Below are 27051 nucleotides of genomic sequence, written 5' to 3' on the forward strand. Positions count from 1 at the left end.
AAGCTGATTTCAACTTTCTGTGTTGCCCCAATCCATATCTAATGAGAAGGGGTCTTTCTTTTTTGTTTTGTTGGAGGGGGAAGGCAAACTCTCTCCAAACTATATAGCAAAAATTGTCATAGAATCGAGAAAAGGCAAGGAGTGAAAATGAGGCTTGAAAAACTAATGAGATGTTTTAAAAAAGAATGCAACAAACAAAACGTCCTTGGATTCAAAAGCATTCGAAATAATACCATACACCCATGTTTAGGCAAATACATCTGTTGAATAATGAAAAAGGCTTCATTCTTATTTGTTTCAAATGGCCGAGATGCCAATTCATTCATACTTTCAAGACACAAGGCAGAAATGTTAGGTGTAGAGAGACTGAGCAAACAGAGTAAGAGAAAGTGTTTAGCAATGAGAGGACAAGGATATGAGGAAATGCCAGCCCACTGGCTATCTGATATGTGATTTCCGGGCTCATTATCAGCCATCTCCTATTTCACATGGTCTTTTCATTTGGCTGTTTTTTTTTTTTTTTTCCAGGTTTGACCACACTGCTCCCGCAATCTGCAAATTACCCGCCTCGATCTCATTATGTTGCAAAGGAGAGCTTTCTTACAAACACACTCTGCCTCCATTTTCAAGCTACATGGGCTGCAGGAATAGTAATGGGATGCACAGTTGAAAGACATTTTCCAGGAGGTAGAACACTGCTGCTGACATTCAAGTGTGCAAGTGGATATTCATTAAACTCTCATTCTACTCTTCCTCACTGCTCCCCACCCGACTTTCTTTCCATCTCTGTCACTAAGCTATCATGGAAGGTACTCATTAAACTCATGAAGTTAACATTTCTGTTTTAACGGCTTACCTACAACAAGGGATTTCAAAATTGATTATCCATCCAAAAAAGATGTGCTCCATTTATCAGACATCTACACAGAAAGGCCACGGCTACTATTACAGCTGAGTATGGGATGGATGTGTACTCCACCTCTCAATGAGAATGTGTGCTCTGACCCTAGGGCGAATTTAAATAGAATATTTTAAAATTCTTCCACATCACCAATTGTGTCTGACATCCTTGCCTACCCACCTCCCTGTTATGCTTTTCTCTGTTGGGAGTAAAACACGGAGGATCATGGCTAAGTACATTTCTTGTGAAGGCCACACAACAAGCTCATTCATGGATTTTCTGTAGCATTTGAAAAAACAATGACAATTACAAAAACTTGAAATCTTAATCCTAGGAAGTGTGTCTCGGGGATAAGATTACTAATAGATGATGAAGACACAATATAAATTTGAATGGGAAATTACTACTAGGGGAATTCAAGGAAAAACAGGCCGAAAATTAAAATGAGAAATACTACATGATCCAAGATTTCCATTACCGTATTTACCCAAAGAAAATGAAAACACTAATTTGAAAAGAGATATATAGAGATCCCTGTGTTTACTGCAGCATTATTCACAAAAGCCAAGATACAGAAGCACCCCAAGCCCATCCACAGATGAATAAAGAAGTGGTCTGTCTGTCAATCTATATATCTATCTATAAAAGGAGTATTCTATCTATATAAAAGGAGTATTATTCAGCCATAAAAAAGAATGAGATCTTGCCATTTGGGACAACATGAATACACCTAAAAATATTATGCTAAGTGAAATAAGTCAGACAGGGAAAGACAAATACCATATTATTTCACTGATGTGGAATCTAAAAAAAACAAAGCAAGTGAATAAACAAACAAGAAAACAGACTCTTAAATACAGAGAACTGGTGGTTGTCAGAGGAAAGGTGGATGGGGGTAAAATAAATAAAGGGGATCATGAGGTACAAACTTCCAGTTACAAAAAAACCAAGTCATGGAGGTGAAAAGCACAGCACAGGGAACACAGTCGATAAGACTGTAATGATGCACTATTGTAGTGAGGAATGCATGACGCACAGAATCATCGTATCAACCAGAAACTAACATAACAAACACTACACTAATTATATGTCAAAAAAAATTCTACAGATAACAAAAGAAATAAACAAAAATAATAAAACTAGCTTTTCAACTAAGAAATTTTGTAATTTCATACCACAAAAGTTAAAAAAAAAACTAGTGGGAATTTCAGGGAACATGTGATATTTAGGGAAAGCATTTGTTTTTGTTTTCTTTTTTTGTTTGCCATCATTATTATTGATTGCTTTTGGTTTTTAATAAATAATAGATGTGATTTAAAAAAAATAGGGGCAACAACTTGAAAAAAGCATTAGTTATGGAAATGGACCCTTCTAACTTCAATTTTCAACCCTCTATTCCAACCCCTTTCACGTAGTCACTGGCTCTCATCTATACTCCTTGTCTTCTGGCTTCTTTACCTCTCTGTATTCTTGGTCTTATCTTTATCTGTTGTTTCATATAAAGGGCAAATAAAGATTTTAAAGTAAAAATTAGAAAAACAGACCTTTTAACATCTTCCAGTGCAAAAAAAAATGACTATCCTCAAAGTCACAGAGACTTTTTCTGACTGCACCCCAGCTGGGATAATGGTTTTTCCCCTGCTTTCAGACTTCAACTGAAACATGGACTCTTCCTGGGTCTCAAGCCTTCCAGCCTTTGGACTAGAATTACACCATCAGTTCTCCTGGTGATTAGGCCTTGGACTCAGACTGGAACTAACCAGTGACTCTTCTGGGTTTCCAGCCCGCTGACTACAGACCTTCAGACTTATCAGCCTCCGTAGTTGTATATGATTATACACACTATTGGTTCTATTCCTCTTGAGAACCTTGACAATAAAACAACCTTACGTGGTACGGGTGCTGCCAAAGTTTGTACTAGAATGGCCTTATTTGGACAATGGGTCTTTGTAGACGTAATTAAGTTGGGGTCATACTAGATTAAGGTGGTCCTAAATCCAGTAACTGCTGTAGTAACAAAGAGAAGAAAGGACACACAAAGCTACAAATTGAGCAGAAGGCTGTGTGAAGACAGAGGCAGGTACTGTACTGATAAAATTATAAGTCAAGGAATGCCAGAGGCCACCGGAAGCTAGACGAGGAATGGAAGGGTCCTTCCTAGAGCTTTCAGAGGGATCATGGCCCTGCTGACACCCTTAATGTTGGAATTTTAGTCTCAAAAACTATGAGATAATAAATCTCCATTATTTTAAGCTACCAGCTTGTGGTCTTCAATTACAGTAGCCCAGGAGACTCATGCCATGCCTAGCCTCCTTACCATACACTAGAAGAGATCATGTGATCAACCCCTGCGTTCAGTCACTATATTCCAGCCGCACTGGCCTTATTTCTTCCCCTGAAACACGTCATGCTTGCTCCTGACTCAGGCCCTTGAGCCTGTGGTTCCTGATGCCTAGGATGCTCTTCCCACAGATCTTCACAGGGCTACCTCTTTCAGGCTCTGGTTTGAACATCGTCTACAGAAAGGCCTCATCCGATCACCTGGTTAAAACAGCAACACATGCCCTTCAGCCCCTCATCACTGTCTTGTTTACCTGGTAAAACACATTCTGTCAGAAACAGTTATGCTCACAGCTCACATGTCTGTCGTCTGCCTCCCCAACAGAATGCAAGGCTCATGAGGACAGACGTCATCCTGTCCACTAGTCAACCTCCAGCGCACAGAATTATACGCAATCCAGTTAAAGTACCGGATGAAAATTTCTGGGCAGTCAAAATGCTGACACATCCAGGCAAACGCATGAATATATGGCTCTGGAATAGAAAAGGGCAGAAACAAACTGTCAGGGAAAAGGGAAAATCTAACACAGATCTTAAAAAGAGAGAGAAGAGAAGAAACAGAACATCAAGAATACTTTACAGGCCTGGATTAGATCAGATTTTCTTCTTAACTAAGGGAAACTCATGGCTGGTGTGGCCCCTGTCTGTTTCTTCCTTAATAAGAGTGAGCCAACCTAGGACAGAGTAAAACCTCAGTAAAAGTTTGGGGGGAAGGTGGGAAGAAAGGAGGCTGGGACACACGCTTGCACAAGTGAATGAATGACTGTGTGGTGGGACCCACAAACATGGGGAGTTTTTGGGTATCTCAAAAAGATGTAGAAAAAAGTGCCCCAATTATGATGTTAAATGGACTAAATGGCCTCAGAACAATCAGATTAGACAACTGTTTAGCACAGTACTTACTACAATTCAATCTCTTTTCATGATTTTCTGAAACGTTTCAATTCCTTCAAGTATTGAGCCCTTCAAAAGTACTAAATATCGTTCTCCCTTCTCATAACTAAAAACCTGACCCAAAAACCATTCACAGAGAAACGAGCCATATCCACATACTCATTTCAATAAGCCATTAAAGAAGTCTACTTGCATAGGATGGTGGGAAGCGTTTGCTAGAGAAAGTGACACTGGGGCTGGCAGAAGGAAAAGAGAAAAAAAAAAAGATCCAAAAGAGAAAACAAAGGTAGGAAGATTTGAAAGTGCATACTATTTAAGAAAACAACAGTGGTTCAGAGGGACTAAGCCTAAGGTACAAAGATGGGGAAGGAGAGGGGGGGCAGGAAGATGAAGGGGAAGCTTCAGACTTCCTTGAGGGGCTCTGCAGACAATCCTCAGGGGTGTAGACTTTGTCTAAAATATCTTAAACAAGGCAGTTTAATTGTGAGCTCTGATTCTCAGAAAAACAGCTCTGGAGGCAGTGCACAGCACAGTACAGAGGAAACAGAGACGGGGTAGATGACACCAGGAAGAGGCCACAGGAATTCTCTGTGTGCCAAAGAGTAGGGCATCTGACGTATCAGCGGTGTCAATGAGAATATAATCATACCCAAATACCTCTTCACAAATACAGTCAGTAGATAAACGAAAGTGACCAAGGAGACAGGATAAGGAGATGGAGGAAGGGACTGAGCTTGACTCCGAGGATACGAGCTCCGGGATCCAATACCAGGACAGGGAAGCAAGAGGGATGGACGGTTCAGGTTGGAGATAAACAGGTAAGGTGACATGGGTAATAAGGGTTTTGTTTGGGAGGAAGAGTCCTATTTGTCGTGACGGGAATAAGCAGGTCTTGTCAAATGGACACTTACAAGGAATTCAAATTTAAGAGGGCAGTAAGGCTATTAAGGGAAGTTCTAAATCTGATACAAAAGGATGATTCCAGAATGAGTATTTTTGAGCACGATGGATGTGCCAAGAACTGTGCTACGTGATTCAAATAGCACGGTGCCAAGTGATCTTTAAAGGAGACCCACAGGGCGCTTGGGTGGCTGAGTCAGTTAAACCTCCGACTCCTGATTTCGGCTCAGGTCATGATCTTGGAGTTTGTGAGTTTGAGCCCCGCATCAGGCTCTGCACTGACGGTGCAGAACCTGCTTAGGATTCTCTCTCGCTGTCTCTCTCTGCCCTTCTTCCGCTCTCGCCCACACGAGCGCTCTCTCCCCTCTCAAAATAAATAAATAAAGAATACTAAAATTAAAAAGTAACACAGGAGACCTACAAGGCAGGTCAAAGTATGCCCATTTCACAGAAACAGAAACCTAGACTGGGAAAGATCAAGTTCTTTGCTCAAGGTCACACAGAAAATAAGTAACTAAACTGCTCTTAAAACTTGGTGTGTTAGTAATGAATGCCCAGGATCATTTCATAATTTGAGGATTTGATTTACTAAATTTATAAGTAAATTTAGCCCCTAAATTCTGACAACTTCCTCAGTGACAAAACTCTGTGTAAGTCAGAAGCAATACTGTCCCCCTTGAACAACTCATCATGAATATTTATATACTCAATTATTCCCCTTAACTTTTTCCTTAGTGACTAACCTCAACAAGTTACTGTGTCTCCTTGATGTGGACAATCTGAGAGTCCTCGTAGACAATTATTCCCTTCTGGAAATACAGTTTGGGAATACGTAATTTAGAAAAGCCAAGCACATTTGGTTTTGAAGCTTTAGCCATGAGTCAAATCCTCCAGCCACACTGCAGTTCTTTATTCTTTCTCTTTTTTGCCTGTCCAATTCAAAGTAACTAAGCTGGAATAATATAATATCTTCATTAGTTGCACTTGGGAGTGAGTCTCAATTGCCAAAGCTTCTAAAAATAACTGAAATGCAGGAAAGACAGGGGAATTTTTATCTCAGCTGAAAAACCAGGCGTGGGCACGATGGACTCACAGGGACCAGATACGTTCTTGCACCTTAAGCAACAACAACAACAACAACAACAACAACAACAAACCAGACAAAATGTATGAGAAGAGGGATTTTAGAAACTGGGCAGTAGGCATGGCAAGACAGTGATCTTCGAGACGAGGGAAGCAGATGAGATGACCCTAAAAACTGCCCCAGCTTAACACCTGGAGAGAGTTTTGATGCCACAGTAGGGCAACTGAGAGGTGGCCCAGGTAGAGCCCAGAAGTACCCCAAGTTGAGAAGACAGAGCTGGAGGAAGCCAAGGCAGCTGGAATTTGCAAAGCAGAAGATGGTAGAGAAGAGACCTTCACAGGGACAGAAACGTGGAAGCTGCGAAAAGGTCCCCTCTGGTCTTTGCCTGAATACCTACCAGCACATCTGCTGGAGAAAAGCACCCCAAACGAGGGGAACAACCACTGGAGAGGAGCAGGCAAACAATCCCCAGGGCTCACATAGGGCAGAAAATGGTATTTCCACCAGCTGTCAGGGTTCAGAAAAAATCGCGTAATGCACCAGGAATCAGGCAGAGTATTCAGTACTGGGGAAATAATTAGCCTTAGCCTAAAGGCCGCTCTGGTTCCACCCAGGAAAACATAAAAGCAAACCTCAGAAAAATCAAACTATTTCCAAGTGACATAACTGCATCCCAGAATAAAGCTCAAGAAAATTTACAGGAACCCATAATATCCAGCAACCAACAAAGAGAAATTCACAATGTCTGGCATCCAAAAAAAACAAAAACAAAAACAAAAACAAAAACAAAACTGTCAAGCATGCAAAGGAGACAGAAAATAACAATTCATAATGGGGAGAAAAACCAACCAACAGTGGCAGACATGGAAATGACACAGATTAGTAGACTAAGGGCCTTAGAACAGTTAATAACTACTTTCCACATGTTCAAGAAACTAATGAAAGCAAAAGCACGGGAAGGAGAGCCATGGTAAACGAAAACAAGACTAAGCGTGGTCTTTCAGTCCATCTCCTCATTGTCTGATAGTTACTGAAGTAATTAGTTACTAATTCCCTTTTAAGAAAGACTAGGGGTATCTTCATTCTTGAAAATATTGTGTGGGTAGGTGCTGCCTTGGTTCCAAAAGAATCACTTTGTGGCTTGACTTCCTTGGCAAAGGTTTTCATCTCTGCAAATTTTAGATGCCAATGGGCCTGAGGTAAGAATCTGCAACCTCAGAACTGCTCACGCAAAGCAAGTAAGTGGCTGGAGGTTTTGGAAGATCTCGTTAAAGGCCAACTACTTTTTTTTCCTTTTCTTTTTCTCTGTCATTTATCCTTTCATATTTTGATACTGTTGTTGCAAAAGGTAGGAATTTTAAAAATTAATAAGTCACATGAGCTCAAAGTATTGCACAGACTGGATCCACATAAGATTTTCAGGATTGTTACAGCCCTCATTTTTTTTTTACATTATTTTATTGTGGTAAAAAAAAAAAAAAAATATATATATATATATACACACATATATATACACACACACACATATATATGTATATATATACATATATATACACGTATATATATACATATATATACACATATATGTGTATATATATGTATATATATATACACACAACATAAAGTTTGACATTTTAGCCATTTTTAAGTGTATAATTTGGGCATTAATTACATTCACATTGCTGTGAATGTATCCAAAAACTATTTCATCACCCTAAACAAAAACTTTGTAACCGTTCACCCATAGCTCCCAATCCCTCACTTTCCCCAACTCCCGTGACTGGTCCCTCCCTGTTAATGTCCTTTCTGCTTTCTGTCTCTAGGAATCTGCATATTCTAGGTTCCTTAAATAAGTGGAATCATACAATACTAGCTTCTTTCACTTAATATAATGCTTTCAAGGTTCTGGATCATGCATGAGAACTTAACTCCTTTTTTATGACTAAATAATATTCCATTGTCCATATATGCCACTTTTCATTTATCCATCCATCTACTGACAGACAGGTGGGTTGTTTCTACTTTTGGTTATTGTGAATAATGCTGCAATAAAAATAGGCACATAAATATCTCTCTGAGCAACTATTTTCAATTTGATTGGATATATACCTAACAGTGGAACTGGTGGGACATATGGTAATTTTATATTTCATTATTTAAGAAATTGCCAAGCTGTTTTCCATGGTAGCTGTACCATTTTCCATTCACACCATCACACGTAAGGGTTCTAATTTCTCTATATCCCTGCCAACACTTATTCCCCCCACCCACCCTTTTTTATTATAATTATCCTGGCAGATGTAAACAGATATCTCATTATGGCTTTGACTTGTATTTCCCTGATGACTGTGATGACGACAATCTTTCATGTGTTTACTGGCCATTTGTATATCTTTTCTGCAAATGTCTCTTCAAGTCCTTTTCCCATTTTATTTATTTGTTTGTTTGTTTTTGAGAGAGACAGAGACAGAATGTGAGTGGGGGAGAGGCAGAAAGAGAGGGAGACACAGAATCCGAAGCAGGTCCCAGGCTCCGAGCCGTCAGCCCAGAGCCCAACGCAAGGCTCGAACTCACAAGCTGTGAGATCATGACTCGATCTGAAGTCGGTCACTCAACCAACTGAGCCACCCAGGCGCCCCCCTTTCCCATTTTTAAATATTAAACACTTACCAGTTATATGATTTGCAAATATTTTCTCCCATTCTATAGGGATTTTTTCACCTTCTTGATAATGCCCTTTGAGATGCACAAATGGTTTTGGTTTGGATGAAGTCCAATTTTCCTATTTTCTCTTTTGTTGCTCATGGTTTTGGGGCTATATCTAAGAACCCACTGCCAAATTCAAAATCATGAGATTGACCCACATTTGCTTCTAAGAGTTTCATGATTTCAGTTCTTATACATAGGCTACTGACTCATCTTGAGTTAATGTGTGTACATGCTGTGATGCAGGGGTCCAAATTTATAATTTTATGCCTTTGCACCAGGAAATCTAGTTGTCCTGGCATCATCTGTTCAAGAGAAAATATCCTCCCACCTGAATGGTCTGAACACTCATACCAAAAATCAGTTGGATACAGATGTATAGGCTTGTTTTTGGAGTCTCAATTCTATTATTGCATTGGTTTATATGCCTATTCTGATGGCAGTATCATACCATTTTGATTACTGTAGCTTCGCTGATAGTTTTAAAATTGGTTAAGTGTGAGTCTCCCAGCTTTGTTCTTCTTTTCCAAGATTGTGTTGACTACTAAGGTTTCATGCCATTCCACATTAAATCTGAGTATCTGCTTTCTCCTGTTTGCAAAAAAGGATGCTGGAATTTTCAGAGGAATTGCCCAGAATCTGTACGTTGTTCTGGGTAGGATTGACATCTCAATGATATTAAGTCTTCCTAACCATAAATGCAGGCTATCTCTTGCATATTTCTTTTTATCTAATGAAAAGTGAATTCAAGGCAACCAGTCAAAAGATCTCAATGACTGCACAATACTGTACTCCTGTCCCCTGACTTAACATGGTTTTCATTTCTCTACTCTGTGACGAAATTATGATTAACTGGAATAATCCTGGCAAAATTTCCAGGGTTAGTAAGATCTCATATTAAAATCAAAACAGGGGGCACCTTCACTGAGCATGGAGTCTGCTTCAGATATTCTCTCTCTGTCTCTCTCTGTGTCTCCCCACCTCCTTCCACCCCTCCCTCCCCCTCTGCCCCTCTCCCCTACTTGCGTGCTCTCTCTCAAATTAAAAAAAAATTCTCTCTCTCTCTGCCCCTCTGCCCTGCTTGCACATGCATGTGCTCTTTAAAATAAAATTTAAAAATTAAATCTTAGAGGAGCTACGTAAGTACTGAGTATTGTTAACAACTTAGTATTTCTTACTGTACTGAATACTTACTGTATTCAACTAAGTATTTCTTACTTAGTATTTCTTACTGTTACGGTTTTACTGTTATAATTTATAGTTCCATCACAAAGTTAATGAAATATAAAAACACACAAAGAAATATTCTTATACACAGACATACTCACACAGCGAAAGACTGAGTTAGTATTAGTTGTATAATGGATATTAAACCTTATTAGAAGAATGGGATGCAATTAATTACAATTAAGACATTAAGAGTACCAAAGAAATAATTATACTCTGTTTATTCCACTTAATTCTTTCCAGAAGTCAATGTTCTCTATATCAACTCTCACTCTAAATCTCTCAAATTTTCCTGAGAGGTGGAGGAAGATGGCTGTGTCCTGAGAGGGTCTACCTTGGATGATGGAGAAATGGATGGGAGACGATTACAGGAATGACGCAAAGTTGTGCAGTGCTCTCTAACCTTTTATGCTGAGGAACACCCCTTAGTTAAAGTTTTGAGCACACTCCTAAAATACATGTGTTTATAAATTATATACATGAACTACTTCCACCTCATTAAATTAAGTATTAGGAAAGTTTAATTTCCTTTGTTTTTAGACACAAAATAAATAAGTTCTAATATGTTTTTTCTTGCAACACACTGGATCATCTTGTACACCATGATGAAGACAACTGCTTTAGAGTATTAAAAAAAAAGAGGGACGTCTGGGTGGCTCAGTCGGTTAAGTGACCGACTTTGGCTTAGGTCATGGTCTTGCAGCTTGGGGGTTTGATCACGCATTGGGCTCTGGGGTCTGTGCTGACAGCATGAAGCCTGGAGCCTACCTTGGATTTTGTGTCTCCCTCTCTCTCTGCCCCTCCCTCGCTCACTCATGCTCGCTCTCTCTCTCTCTCTCAAGTATCAAAAACATTAAAAAAAACTGTTTAAAAATCATTTAAAAAAAGGAAGACAAAGGCCAAAAGGTTTCTGCTCTTTATTATATGTCCTAATTCTGCTTATTCTTCTTAAAACTCAGAGACTCTGAATTTCTGTCTCTTTCTTGAGAGTACTATCTCACTTAATCTGTGAATGTTCCTTTGTTGTTACTACTAATAAAAACTTCTCCCTGAATGGTCATTTTATAAGAAAGCTTCCAAGTGTTGCCTTCAGGGGTAAAGATGGGTCAAGAATCTTGTCATGTGACATGTTAGGATAGAAGAAAAGAGAGCCCAGAGGATCAGGTGCTCTCGGGAGGTGGCAAAGGGGAATCTGCCCTGTTGGCAGGTAGGAGGCTGGAGAGTGGGAGGAGGCAGGTCTAGGGGGGTGACAGAGCCCTCAGGAGGTACGGTGTGTTATCACAAGGATTTTTCCTTTGCAAATCAGTCAGGAAATAAAACTCCTTCTCTTGCCAAGTAGGTGGGTGGTTAGCCATCCTCTCTAACAGGAATGAAATGACAGACAGGGACGTTTACCAATGTCACGGGCAAAGATATTACAAAAAGCCCAAAGTTAAATGATGTCATCTTCCAGTGGTAGCACTGCTGGACTACTTTTTTCATTTGCAACATTGACACTGAAAATATTACCACTTCCCCTTGTAATCTCTTATTCCTAAGGCCACAAGTACTCCCGCCCACCTAACAAGTAGTAAAGCACATTTTAGGTCAAACTAGAAAACAGAAGGAAAGTATCTCGCCAGGCTCCAACACGATGCCAGACAGGGTGGACTGTACTATGTGCATAGACAAAGTGACAGGAAGGGATGGTGGTGCTGGGAAACTGAGACTTGACCCAGGGGATGTGTGGTCTGGTGGTTTTGTTTGATTTTTCTTCTTCCCCACTTACATCACTGAGCCTTTCCCGGGAGCTGCTCCTGTGGAAGCCCTTGGATTCTCCGCTGGCGCTTTCACTGTCACTGTCCCTGCAGCTGTTCTGGCCTGGCTTCAGCTAAAGGCAAAAGAAAAGAGGAGAAAGAACAAAGTCAGTGGTCTCCTCACACAACTGTTCTTCAGGTCTTGTCAAAGTGAACAACTTAAGGTCCTGCATTTGAACATTCTTCTCAGCTTCTGAGTAGTGCCAGGCAAGCGGACGCAGGAAGAAACACAGAGAGCAGGCTAAGCAAAACATATACCATAAAATGTCAATGTAAATCTGAGTGAATAAGCCTAAACACACACACACACACACACACACACACACACACACACACACACACACACGCCCTGAAAAAAAAATCTAACAAAGGTCCATGAATCTTGGAAATTAATCTTCCCTCTGATTTTTCCTCTATTCCACTGGGGCATTTTTGTCAATAATATAAAGACCAAACACAATGAATTAAAGCCAGATTACACCAACTCTGGGGGCCCGCCTTATTTCCCCTGTCCTCCTCTGAAGAAAGAATACAACAAAACAGAGCAAAAGACAATGTCTTCTTCTAGGAGAAAATGATGAGATGCTCTATGTTATTGTTCAACCACCAAGAAGACAATGATCCTGATTTCTGAGACAACACTGTGGAGGTCCCCTGTTAGATATTTAAGAGTACCAAATTAAGACCTACAGCTTAAGGATATTAGCCAGCACTCATTCAACAAATATGTATTGAGTGTGGCATCTAGGCCTGGTAGTAAGAGCTGAAAATATGATGCTAAACCAAAAAAAAAAAAAAAAAAAAAAAAAAAAGGTAAAAGGCTCTAATCTTATGAAGCTTACATACTGGCAGTTTCTACACATTTACCCAGCTCTGATATTCCACTGAAATGAATAAACACACAGAACTGCAAACCATTAGTCTATATGGGACTATGAGTCCCCCACATATGGACCATTAGTCTATGATACTATCATCAGCAACCACCTTTGGACAGACCCCAAGCAATCTGATGCAGGTTATAACATACAGCCCTTTCACAATGTTCTTAATCTCGCAAGGGAAAGACGGCAAGACAAGCAAATATAATAACACAAGGAAACACATGCTAAATGTAACACCAAAAAGAAGGAAGAAAGGTAACCTCTGAAGCCTTGGATTTTCAAAGTGGATTGAGCTCATACGGCTGAGAAGAGAGGGGAAGATACTCTTGACAGGAGAAAGACAGAAAACAAAGGCAGGGAAAGCAACATGCTAGGAAATGATCAGAAGGAGTCTTATCTGAAACAGAGATTTCCTTCTGGGAGGAAATTGGAAGAAACATTACAGAGGGGTGCATGGATCAGACATGGAAAGTCTCAAACAAAACATAAGCCCCATACTTCTGGGAAGGAGGGAATTTCAGAGAGAAGAACAGGTAATAGGTAGCACAATTTTTGCCTGCAGGTTTTCATGTGGCTCCGGGGCCAAGGGGGAATGTGAAGCAAGACAAATGGAGAATGAATCTAAATCCACATTCCTTGTCTAATGTGCTTCTTTAAAAACTGCAGTTCAGGTGCCACTCTGGGTCACACCAGCTAATAAGCTGTCCCCAAATCCCCACTATACAGAGCATTCTTTTTTTGCTTTCAGCCTTTCTACAAATCCACTTTTATCACTTTCTTCTAAAACTCCCTTTCTCCAGAAGTCTTCTCTAATGGAACCCAGAAAAATGATACTCATTTTACTTTGTATCCTCCTGGGCCCTTAAGTACTTAGTTTCCTTCTAAATTACTGCTAAACCTGCTAATTCTAAGTTAATTCAGATGCAAGCTATATGAGCCTTTTCTTATTACTATGGAATAAAAGTTCAGAATATTGTCATTCTCTTCAAATTTTCATTTTTACACTTATAATAAAGGGGAAGTCAATCTAAAATGAACATCACTTTCTCTCAATTTCCTGAACATGTCATGTCCATTTCCATCCTGCACCTATGTATTCACACTAGATTTCCTCAACCAGTAAAGCTCACCCTACCCTTCTCTGTGCATTTCAGGTCAAGATTGTTTTTAATGCTCAGATATGATCCGCTATGGTTTTTGAAGAGCTCCTTCTTTCTAGATATATTTTTTGATGTATGCCTTCAAAGTTTAGCCAGTATCATTCTTCATTAAACGCCTCTGATAATTATATACTTTCAAGTATGAAAAGGCTTACTGTTATTACATACATCTGACTAGTGATAAAATCTGTATGTGGAATAGGCACTCTAATTTATAGGCAATGTCATAATTTTCATCTCCCTGGACCTCTGACTTAAGTAAAGGCAGGTAATGCTACTTCCAATGAGTGAATGAAGAAACAAATAGAGCAAATAATATGCTCAGAATTAAGCAAGATATCTAGGACTCAGTCCATGTCTGTACAGCTTACCGCTCTCTTCATTTTACTTCTTAGAACCTATTTAGTATGTTAGCATTTCGTGTGGAAATAATGAAATCTGCAGGATATGAATATTCTCTACAGAGTATGTTTTTAACATATTTGTGGTACCTGACTTAATTCACACACAAAAAAAGAAGTCTCATAAGGTGATATTGATCAAGAGGTGTTTATAAAAACTCAGCCCCTCAACCTAGACGAGATAAACATCCCGTAGGGAATTAACAGCATAAGAGCATGAAGACTTCTCCTGATATCCACCTGGCTTACCAAAATCTGGACATGGCATTTGGATCTCTTCCATATTTCTTCATAGAAGGAAAATGATGACTTTAACAGGCCCAACAAGAGACTTCAGTGGCTCTGATGTAAATTATCTGACTAAATGTTGATCTAGGCTAAGGGCAAAACCCAAGAAGGACTGAAATGGACCAGCTTCCTTGCCTTCCATGTGCCCTTCCAGCAAAAGCACATCAGTGAATTCTCTTTGGAGAGCCTTACATAAAATCCGCCCCCACACTGCCCTTTTCTCCTCCAAAGCCAGGCTCAAGTTTAAAGGAAACTTAGGATTTTAAGCTGTCAGACAGCTCAATATTTCAAAGAAATGGATTGACTACAGTAAGTACTAAAGCTAAACCACAAGATTTCAGGCAAAGAAGTATTCACTCCTAATCCCATGAATACATTTAAAACTGGCATTTTCAGCCATATCCAATGGATCATTTGGGGTAGCACAGCTAACTTAGAAGTTGTAATCCTTCACCTGAAATTCCCAGCTATTGCCTACAACCAAGAGACATTACAAAGGCCAGGTGCTGGCTTAAACATTTAAAGACCTAAGAAAAATCGATCCGCTTGCATTGATTTGTCCTAGCACCCATGGCGGCTGTTGTAAGAAAGCTACTGCTATAACAGATGCAATGAGATTTCTTACTACCTTTTTTCAGATACGCTAAAATACCTCGTTTATTTAAAAATTAATGTAATTCACTCATTTCCAGAATTGTCTTCTCATTAGAATATTATACAATTTTGGCATCAGAATTAGAACAAAACAGATGAAATAAAAAGGAAGCTAGTATCTGGCATGAGTGGTAGTGATCCTATCAATAAGATTAACAACTTTTACAATATATAAGAAGATGAGTTGTTTTCCATTCGACTTCATTGTCAACAATACAATCAAAAACTCTGAAGCTGTTATGTCGTTAGAGTTAACTGTTATTAATGGCTAATTAGGAAAATAACGATCCATGGTTTTATCGCTGCTAATGAACATGTAACGAAATCCCATCACGCTGGACTCAGTGAAGGTGCAGGAATTCTGTATACACCTGCCAAGATTTGTGACCCAGGCTCTGCCACTCTTCAGCTTCAGTATGGAGAGTTCAAGATGCTAGATGCTCTGTGGGTGTCATTAACTCTTCAAACAAAATTCGCAGAAGGATAAAGTATGTGGAGATGATACCAATGCCTGAAACTCAAGCGGAATGATGTGAATTATGCACTGCAATGCAGAAAAGCATCCAAAAGTAATCTCCTACCACCATTTTGGTCCCTCAAAGCAGCATAAATCCTATGTCTGACTGCTGAGTTTTCCTGCAGGGATCTGAATGAACTTCACACAATGTTTTAAAAATGTGTCAATAAGCACATACTTGTCTATTTTTCAATGAAATTTTGTAACATGCCTTCACTAACATCAAAATGGCAAGTATTTAATCTTGTAAAAACGTTTGTGTTTTTTTCCAAAATGAAACTCTTCCCATTTGTTGAAATATTCCCCATAGATTGGGTTGAATTTGTACCATATTTTTTTATTTTTTGAGTAGAGTTGACACACAATGTTTTATTAATTTCAGGTACAACCTAGTGATTCAACATCTCCATATGTTATTCTGCCCACAAGTGCAGGTGTCACCATACAATTCTATCATAATACCATTGACTATATTCCTTATGCTGTACCTTTTATTCCTAGAATGTATTCATTCTATAACTGGCAACCTGTAATACCCACTCCCCTTCACCCATTTTGCCCATTCACTCATCCCACTTCCCTCTGCCAAACATCACCTTGTTCTCCGTATTTATAGGTATGACTCTGTTTTTGCTACCTTTATTCATTTGTTTTGTTACTTAGATTGCACTTCTGAGTGAAATAATATATTTGTCTTTCTTGGTCCGACTTATTTCATCTAGTATAATACCTTCTAGATCCATCCATGTTGTTGTAAATGACAGGATCTCATTCTTTTACATGACTGTGTAATAGTCCATTTCGTGTGTGTGTGTGTGTGTGTGTGTGTGCATGCACGCACGCGTGCACGTGTGTCACATCTTTATCCATTCACCTATCTATCAATAAATATGTGGGTTGCTTCCATATTTTGGGTCTTACAAATAATGCCATAATAAAGATGTGGGTGCATGTAACTTTTCAAATTAGTATTTCCTTTGGGTAAATACCCAATGGTATGATTGTTGGATCACAGGGTATTTCTATTTTTAATTTTTTAAGGAACCTCCATACTGTTTTTCAGAGTGGCTGTAGTGCATCTGTATTGTCTTATTCCTTGAGTTTTAAAAGGTACTTAAGATGAGAGAAAGAGAACTAAACTACTTAATGAAAAGCTGACACATCAAAATAAGCTAACAGGGAATACAAACAAAATTACAAATTTGAATAGAAAAAACATTTTAGGACATTAATAATATATTGTACTTTTAAACGTACAATATAACAAGTTGTGCCTAAAAGGTAAACATAAATTCTGGAAACTAAGGCAGGGCAAGAAATTTGTGTAAAATTTCTCCGGGATCACAGAATCAGAAATTATCTTGTTATTGTCTTCAATAAGTAGAGAAAGTTTTAAGTAAGGATTTGATAATCTTACAGTTAACCACTGGTAAAATTTAGATATTAAAAATAATGTCTTCTAAATCATTATCAAATATAAAAGGATCAAAATTATAATTAATACTCTCAATTGGGAATATCTGGAAAATAAGGGAAATAGCAAGATAGCAAAAACATATAATTATGTTGGTTATAATAATAACATATATGGATTAAGCCCCATTTTTTAAAACAGCAAGAACATCTACTATTTGTGAGGTTAAATAAATAAATGAATAAATGAAAAAATGAATATCCAATTATTTGTTAGTTAGAACTCCTAGGTTTAAAAAAAGAGAGGGGAAAAAAAGACAAAGGATTCAATGGTTAGGTGAAGTCATATGTCAGACAGCCATTTTACAGTGATAAGAGATAACATCTTTACCCTTCATAGGTCTGTACTTTATACTGAAGGGTTGAGTTGTAAGCTTTTTATGCCAATGTATAAAGTAAAGAAGTATGTTAAGTAATCGAGGAAATCAAGATGGGACTCTTTAGCATCCTATTAATCAGGAAGGCAGAAAACAGAGCAATAGAAAAAGACACAGATGCTAAAAGACTCAGTTTGAGCCAATATGTAATAAATTTGGTGATTACCAGAGACCACGTCTTTGAGCATACCCACAGGACATCAGCACCAACTGAAGATGGACTAGGCCACAAAGAATATCAGAATAAATTTCAAAATGTAGAAATCACATGAGCAGCCTCCTCTATGATAAAAATTAATGACAATTTAATGTAAGTGATGAATCATGGGAATCTACTCCCAAAGCCAAGAGCACACTGTATACACTGTATGTTAGCTAACTTGCCAATAAGTTATATTAAAAAAATAATAATAAATAAATAAAATTTTCTCTAAATAAATAAATAAATAAATATCCCTATCACCTAGAGATTTTTAAAAATCTTTAAAAATATCTTTAAAAGTTGTCTCCATAATCACAGTTGAGTGAAAGTCAGAATCATAAAGACACCATTTAAAAGTTTAGAAAATAAAATTATAAATACATAAGATAAAAAAATTTACAGAGTGCTGTAAATTCTGTGCTAGAGGTTAACTCAGAGACTTTAATTTATTTTGTAAAGTGGACAATAATAGTAAGTAAAGAGCCTAGTTATAGAGATCAAAAAGAAAGAAGACAAAAAAGCAACTACAGGGACAAATAAAGAAAAGAGATTCCAAAAGTGAAAAGTACATAATGAATTGGAAACTGAAATACTGTACACAATTACTAAACTAGAGTATAAATGGGAGTGAAACTCACAGAATTTAGAGGGACATACTGCTTACAAATCAAAGAAAAAAGTGATAAAGAACAAAATCAAATACAATCAAACATAATAATATAATAGAATAATTATATATTATATAATGTAAAATATAAGAATATGAGTACTATAAAAATGTGAGAATAAACACATGTCTAAATTATAGTACTAAACATTCTATGTGGTACTGTCAAAATCATAACCAAATAGTTTAAACTTTTAAAAATCTTTTAATTAAAAAAAATTTTAAGGTTTTTTTTACTTTTGAAAGAGGGGGGAGGGGCAGACAGGGAGACACAGAATCCGAAGGAGGCTCCAGGCTCTAAGCTGTCAGCACAGAGCCCGACGTGGGGCTTGAACCCACGAACTATGAGATCATGACTTGAGCCGAAGTCAGAGTCTTAACCAACTGAGTCACCCAGGTGCCCCAAACATTTAAAAATTTTTAGCAAAATTTGATTCAGAGCATTAAGAAAAATGTGCCAAGTGAATTTATGCCAAAATCCAATAATGAAACACAAAGGGAACTACAGAATGATTTTTTAATTAAAAAAGCTGCAAAAATTTGATGAAATAAACAAATTAAATTTAATAATAAAATAAAGGGTAGTTCACTGAGTTCTAACAGAATCTTTCATAAGAATGTAAGAGTCCACCAACTGCAAATGGGCATAAGGGAAATTTTTGAGTTGATGGCAAAGTTCTAAAATTGGAGGATGGTGATGCTCATACAACTCTATAAATTTACTAAAACTCATTAAATTGTACACTTACAATAAGTGGATTTCATGACATGTAACTTATATTTCAATAAGGTGGTTTATTTTAAAAAGTAAAAGGTGCTATCATTTTCACCTCTTACTCCAGAAACCATTCCCTGTTAAAGACTTTACTGATTAGGTCAGGCTCACAGAAGATAACTCCCTTTCTTTAAGTCAACTATGCTATATACAAATCTAAGTGGAGTAAACAGGAGGCAAGTGTCCTGAGGGCCATCTTGGAATTCTGCCTACCACAGTGGGTTTACAAAGACAAGGAAAGGAGAAATTGCCTCTAAATCCATTTATCATAAAATCATTCCAATGGAATTAGTAAAGTTTCACTAATGCAAAATAAGATAGGGTTCTTGGATATGCCTGGACTTTGGAGTGCTATTTATCTAAATGTTACAGTGATGTTCCCAAATAAATATTTAAGGTATCGCACTGATGATAACTTGAAGGTTGCGTTATTAGCTGGAAAATGGAAACTACTGAAGTACTTCCACTTGTCAATCACATGTATTATTCAACACTTAAAGGAGTTCAGTGGACTTCACAGCAGTAAAAATAAACCCTGAAAGTTAATAAAGAGAGGAAAATGAGCCAAGATCAATCTAACTGCATAGTTTCGAACATAAACAAGAAGCAATTAAGACAATCAAGTGCAATCTGACCAACTTTGATATCCTTCCAATAGACACTCGACCCAGACAGCAGAACTTAATAATGTTCTACAGCTTATCAAGAGAATCATAACTCTCTGTGATTTAGCCAAGAGGCTATTACGATACTATTTCTTTATAACCTAATAATGTGAAGGGAAGAGAATGGAAGTGTAAATAGCAAGGCTTGATATACAACTCACATCTCTCTATCTACAACTTGGGTACTATTTCTAGGTTGAATTATGTTGACAAAAACATGATAACATACCTGACTTCATTTTCTACCGAAAAGGATGTCTACACTGTAGGGAAATGGGGGAAGGAAGTACAAGAATGGAATTAAAGAGAAAAGCCTGAATGAACAGAAGATGTTTGGCATTCCTTGAGTATGACTGTGGACTAAAAGATAAATCTATTTTCCAATTACCTCGGAAATTCACATGCAGTACACATGAGCAATGCAGGAACTTGATGGAGCAATGTCTGACTGCCTTGGCAAAGTTTCTAGACCTCTGATAATGAGATTTTGATTAATAAAAAGAAATTCTGAGACCATATGAATTGGTTGGTGAGGATGAATATACAAAAATAACAAATACACATAACTTTATATTTTTCTACAAGAAAACATGTTTTCAAACAACTTTCTAAATGGCCTGGCATTCTTTAAAATAACCATCACCTCAAACACAGAATGCTTTATGTGTTTTATTTTTCCCATTCTACCATGAAAAAATAGCCAACAGAGGTCTAAGGAAAGAAATATATAAGTTGAGTCTGACACATCTTGTCATCCCAGAAAGACCATGGCAAAGAGACTTGCAATCCAAATTTAAGGTGCTTCCACTAATCACAGATGGGACTTTATTATCAATATCATAATTGAATTGATATTCACAGAGAATTGAAACCTATCAGTTATGGTTATACAAATAAACAATTACATTAAAAGAAAACCAACAAATATGCCTTATTGGTTATCTTCGGAGCACCTTGTGATAATGAAAAAAAAAATAAAGTAAGGAATCAAGCATCATTGGCTTCCATAACCTAAAAAGAGAGAAAACCAGATAATGTATGCCTCCTGATATGAGAACACATCACCCCACCCCACCCCCACCCCCCAAAAAAATCAAACCTGAATCTGATTTACCACAGATTATAATACAAACTTACAAGAAATGTAAGAGATAGGGGCAAGTGTTAAACTATGTAACAGGGGATACAAAATCAGCAAAATCCATCAATCGCCAGATTCCCTCAAAGAATAAATTGCAAAGTAAGCACAGAAAAGTAGGGATGGGATAACAGGTAGGGTACCTCAACACTCTGACAGAAACAGATCTTGTTTTCAACCTAATTTGAGGAAAGTGCTGAAAAATTATGAGACAAACTCAAAAATATGTCCACTGACCAGGTATTGATGATATTAAAAACTGTTTATATTTTGATATAGGTAAAGAAAAAGGGCAAGCTTTTTGTAGCTACATACTGAAATATTTATGATTGAAATGAGTTGCTATTTGGGGTTTACTTTTCAAAGTAATGCAGGTGATAGGGAGAATAATAGCACCTGTGGGGAGGTGGCTGGGGGGATAAGGGATACTGATGAAATAAGATGAGACATGTCTTAATTGCTGAGGTTGGACGATGAGCATACACATGTGGGTTTATTACACTATTATCTCTATTTTAGTATACATTTTAAGGTTGCTATAAAAATAAGTTTTAAAACCTTATCTCCAGAAAAGGCATTATTCTCCTCTAACCCATATACTTAGTGACTATTCATTTTCATTGCTAGATTATGAACATCTAGAATTCGTAAGGATATAAAATACCTTGGTTAAAAGCTATTGAAACTTTTAAGATATGAATTTTAAGAGCAAACCTCTTCCCAACTTGCCACTGTTTTGGTACCAATACATTTCCAGTCCAATCAAATACTAAATTCTCATCAAGGCTGAGGGTCTCTCCCCTATCCCTGGGTATCTTAATGCTCAACTAGGCGCAGGCTGCCATAACAAAATTCCACAGACTGATGGCTTAATTAACAGACCTTTTCTCATGGTCTTGCAGGCTGGAAGTACAAGATCAAGGTCAGCATGGGCAGTTTCTGGTGAGAGCTCAACTCTCTTCCTGGCTTGCAGACAGCCACCTTCTCTCTGTGTCCTCACATGGCGGGGAGAGGGAGAGCTGGCTCTCCAGTAACCCTTCCTGTGCATTAATCAGGGTCCTACCCTTTATGACCTCACTTAACCTTAATTACTTCCTTACTCCAAATACACTGGGGGTTTAATATACAAATTGGGCGGAGGCATAATTCAGTCCATAGCACTTAGTAACCTGTATATCACTAAACTCATCGCCCATTAGTGACTATTCTGTCCTAAGCTACATTATTTCCATGCAAGCACTACAGTCAACTTTTTAAAAAAGCCACAGACATTTCCTAAGTGAGATGGGTTCCACAAATGCATGTTCTAGAATAACTGAGATCCCTTTTACAGACTGAACTGTGTCCATCCAAAATTTTTATGTTACAACCCTGATTTCAATTACTTCAGAATGTGACTATATTTGGAGAGACAAACTTTAAAAAGGGAATTAAGTTAGATAGAGACCATTAGGGTGGGCCCTAATCAAATCTGACAGGTGTCCTTTTAAGAAGAGGCCATTGAGACATCGAGACAACAGGGAGGCACGTGAAAAGAGAAAGGACCGTGAGAACCACAGGGAGAAAGTGACCACCAGCCAGGCAAGGAGAGGGGCCTCAGAAAAACCGTTATCTGCCAACATATTGGTCTCGGGCTTCTAGTCTCCAGAACTGTGAGAAAATAAATTTCTGTTTTTTTGAAGCTAGCCACTCTGTGGTATTTTGTTATGGCAGCCTAGCAGACTAACAGAATCCTTTTCTTATGGGTACAAACATCCTGGCTGCTATTTTTTCCCACCTTAGAAGAAAAAAGAAATGAAACAAGACAAATAGAAGAACCCAGCTATCTTTCCATTTCTTTCATGCCCTTTACAAATAATTCTTGAAAACATTTTATTCAGTATCACCAATTCTTTTCCTCCAATTCTCTGGTTAACTCAGCCCAGTGAGGTTTTTGTCCTCACCTGTCATGAAATTGCTCCTGTCAAGCTCAACAACAGGCTATCAGAGGCATTTTCAGAGCTCAGGACCAAAGACCCAAATGCTGAATAGTGAAAAGTTGTATATCACGCTAATATAGTGTTAAAGAAAATATTTCTATCCTCTGACCTTGTCAAATGAATGTCCATAATGACACTGAAGGCCAGGTTTTAATTTAAAATTCTGTCTTCCTTGAATTTCTTGATGGAATGTGGCAGTGTGGGAGAGCCCATCCCTGGCCTGGTGTCTTTCGTTTACTGTCTGTAGTTCTCAAGAAGCTTCACCTGCCCGTGTGCAATGTCCTAGCCCATACTCCAGGTTCCATCCACACTGCCCACTTTCCCCCAAGTCCACTAGCTGTGCCCCCCAGCTAGGGCTCAGGCATACACAGAGCTGTGGTGCTGTGCCCTCCCAGGAGGATGGACCCAGCAAGCAGACCCTCAAAGTCCGACTGAGGACATCTGGCCTGGAATTCTGGAATCCTAGCTAATCAGTAGTAATATGTGTAGAAGGCGTGTGGTGGGCTCCAAGTGGACACATGTCCTTGGCCCTTTGAACTCTTCCACTATGGGAAGGGACATGACTTAAGGAAGCAACGTCAAAGTCCCCGTTGGCTGGCTTTAACAGCAGTACAGTACCAGTCAACAACAAACTCTGAATGCTGAACCTAGTGATCACTGTCAGTGCCTGTCTTCCCGACCTATCTACCTACGGGTAACATCTGACACAACTCATCACTCCCACATCCTTGAAGCACTTTGTTTTACTCCTGACTTTCCTCCCACCTCTCTGGCCGCTCCTTACCAGTCTGGCTTCTCCTCTTAATCTCAACTCTTAATGTTCGGTTCTCCATGGCTCAGTTGTTAGACCTCTTCTTTTCTAGGCCTATACTCACTACCTTTAATGATCTTATCCAGTCTCAATGTTTTAAAAATGATCTATGTGCTGGTGATGCCTAACTTCTATTCTTAGCCTCAATCTCTTCCCCAAAACCCAGTCTTCTAAATCTAGGTACATCCTTCAGTTCCACTTACACACTGAAAAGGTGTCTGAAACCTAAAGTGACTAAAGCCATTTTCTCAATGTTTCCAATTGTTATTAATAACAATTTTACTTTTCTAATTGCTTAGGACAAAATCGTTACTCCTACAGCTACCACTCTAGTCAAAGCCACCTTTGTCTCTTGCCTAGATTACGACACCAACTTCCTATCTGATCTCCCTGCTTGTGACCTTGCCTGCTACTTCTGTCCATTTCTCCCAAGATCCAGAGTGCTCCTATTAAAAAAGTCAGTTCACATGCTATACTTCTCAAAATCTTCCAGAGTCTCTCCATCATCATCATAATAAACACTAAGGTCATCACAAAGGCCGACAAAGTAGTCCCTACTGCATCTGGTTCACCCATTATTTCTCTGGCCTAGGTCCCTCTGTATCAGTGTAGCAAACTTCACTGACTGTTCCTCAAACAAGGCAGGCATGCTCCCGCCTCAGGGCCTTTGCACTTGCTGCAACAGCTATCTGAAATGTTCAGCCTCCAGAAGGCACAAAGTTCACTGAAGTCTTTATTTCAATGTCACTTTCTTAGTGAGGGCTTCCCTGATCATCCCGATTACAGGATGCAACCCTGCCTCTACTTAATACCTTCTAATGTAATATTTATTATTTCACCTGTTTTATTTGTGCTCCGTCTCCTCCAAACTCCTACTACCTCAACCACATGGCAACCAGATACTAAGCTACATTATCAGAGGATTTTTATCTGTTTTGGTCACTGTTAATAAGTACCCTCTAATACAATACCTGTCATTTATTAGATGCTCAATAAATATCTGTTTAATTAATAACTATGTATAATCTTTTCAGATCTATAACATGTTAGGTCAGCCTTCTAAATCTCCCACAGAATGGCTCTTGGAGCTATTAACAAAAGAGTGTGACTAGGTCATAGAAAGCCAGTCTTCGAGGATTAGCCAAAAAGAAGAGCTCAAAAACGGAGTGAGAACACGAAAAGTAGCCTGCACATTTAGCAAACTTGGGGGCTTTTGTGATATACAAAACCAGCCTTTAAAAAATCCTTATTCAGGGCACCTGGGTGGCTCAGTCGGTTAAGCGACTGACTTCAGCTCAGGTCATGATCTCGCGGTTTGTGGGTTCGAGCCCCACATTGGGCTCTGTGCTGACAGCTCAGAGCCTGGAGCCTGGAGCCTGCTTCGGATTCTGTGTCTCCCTCTCTCTCTCTCTGCCCCTCCCCTGCTTGCACTCTGTCTCTCTCAAAAAAAAAAAAAAAAAAAAAAGAAAAGAATAAAAACATTAAAAAAAAAAAAATCCTTATTCTCCAAAATGTGTTACTGAAGATTTTGTTCTTGAAAAAGTGATCATATGTAATTTAAGATATTTTAGACAGTCAGGTATAAGCTTATAAAATGAAAAGTAGCACATAATTATAGTTAGTTTAATAAATCTTCATCCTGGCATTTGAGACTCTTAAAAGTACTTGTTCAGCAAAAGGTCAAAAACCACTACCAAAAGAAATTAATAGCTCTCTCAGTATTATACACCCTTGTTGATGAGATTGCCACTTTAAGTAATTTGGATAATATGAAGCATTTAAAAATCTTTTCTATTTTACCCTCTAACAGTGCCTGTTTTTTTTTTAAATATGAAATTTATTGTCAAATTGGTTTCCAGACAACACCCAGTGCTCATCCCAACAGGTGCCCTCCTCAGTGCCCATCACCCCCCCTCCCCTCCCTCCCACCCCTCCCATCAACCCTCAGTTTAATTCTGTCTTTAAGAGTCTCTTATGGTTTGCCTACCTCCCTAACTTTTACCCCCTCCCCTCCCCCATGGTCTTCGGTCCTAAAAAACTACTTATTCTTTTAAAATCAACCCAGCAAAGGTTTCTTGCAAAAACATCCCACAAAAAGGCAGAAATATTTAACATGTGTACTATCAAACACTGATTTATAAATAACAATATTTATAAAAGAAACCTAATTGTAACAGAACCAATTACATTCTCCTGAGTAAATTTTTAAATGAAAAGGTGCTTTCTAGAGAGATGGAATGTTTGTATGACCTCCAGTGCCAGCACACTCCACTTAGTAAATAAAGAGATGTGCTCCTGGAAACAAGGACACCACCTGAATTAACTCTATAGATACAGAAGGTCACTGTAGCACTGCGCCAGCAAAGTCCCCACACCCTGCCCTGACCTACATTACTTATTCCCATGGTTTGCTTGGCCTCTGAGAAGCCTGAGGTAGGGACCTAGGGTCACAACAAACCTTACTTCCCTATAGTAAGTAACTTTCACTTGGTTCCAGAAAATTTTAAGTTATGAAGTCTCTCCCATTTTTAATCTGGGCAAGACAGACATAGGGAATGGAATAATCCAATTGTGAATGAGGGGGTGGGTGAAGGAAGGAGAACAGAGAGAGAGAACATACATTGAGAACCATGAATTTCCCAACTATCAGAAATTCTTGATCTAAACACATAAGATTTCTCCAAAATGTTAAAAAGATTCAAAGACCTAACGGTTTCTGACTCTTGGCATGACTTTAGCTCACTTGCATCAATTAATGAAGAAAAAACTTGACAGTTTTTCCTAACCAAATTGGGAGATGAGAAGATGAACACTAGGCTACTTGGAGACATACATTAGAATCCCATGCAAAGATGGACTAGTTCTCTCCACCGTAGATCTACAAACCTCACCGTGAAGTAGAGAAAAGATGATGCTAGCTGAGATTTTCACTTTGAGGATAAGAACTGAAGGCCTCCGGGGGGCCTGGGTGGCTCAGTTGGTTAAGCTTCTCTTGATTTCGGCTCAAGTCACGATCTCACAGTTCGTGGATTTGATCCCTGCATGGGGCTCCGCACTGCCAGTTTCTGGGGTTCTCTATCTCCCTCTCTCTTTGCCCCTCCCTTCTCTCTCTCTTTCTCTCTCTAAGTAAATAAGTAATCTTAATAAAACAAAGTATTTAAAAGAACTGAAGGCCACCAATGTTCAGCTATCGACACAAGAGCAAAGGCTAG

General features: G+C 38.5%; 1 protein-coding gene across 6 annotated transcripts in view; it reads right to left on the minus strand.

The window, feature by feature from the left end:
• The window catches only part of AUTS2 (activator of transcription and developmental regulator AUTS2), a 1113825-nt gene that overhangs the window by 605297 nt on the left and 481477 nt on the right, over window positions 1-27051 (minus strand). For all 6 annotated transcript variants that reach the window (XM_053894094.1, XM_053894096.1, XM_053894093.1 and 3 more), the window contains one exon: window positions 11821-11922. In XM_053894094.1, coding sequence (XP_053750069.1) covers window positions 11821-11922 — 102 coding nt within the window. The remainder of the gene's footprint in view (window positions 1-11820; window positions 11923-27051) is intronic.

Source organism: Panthera pardus, unplaced genomic scaffold (assembly GCF_024362965.1).
Source record: "Panthera pardus isolate Hobbes unplaced genomic scaffold, ASM2436296v1 HiC_scaffold_4, whole genome shotgun sequence".
NCBI lineage: Eukaryota > Metazoa > Chordata > Mammalia > Carnivora > Felidae > Panthera > Panthera pardus.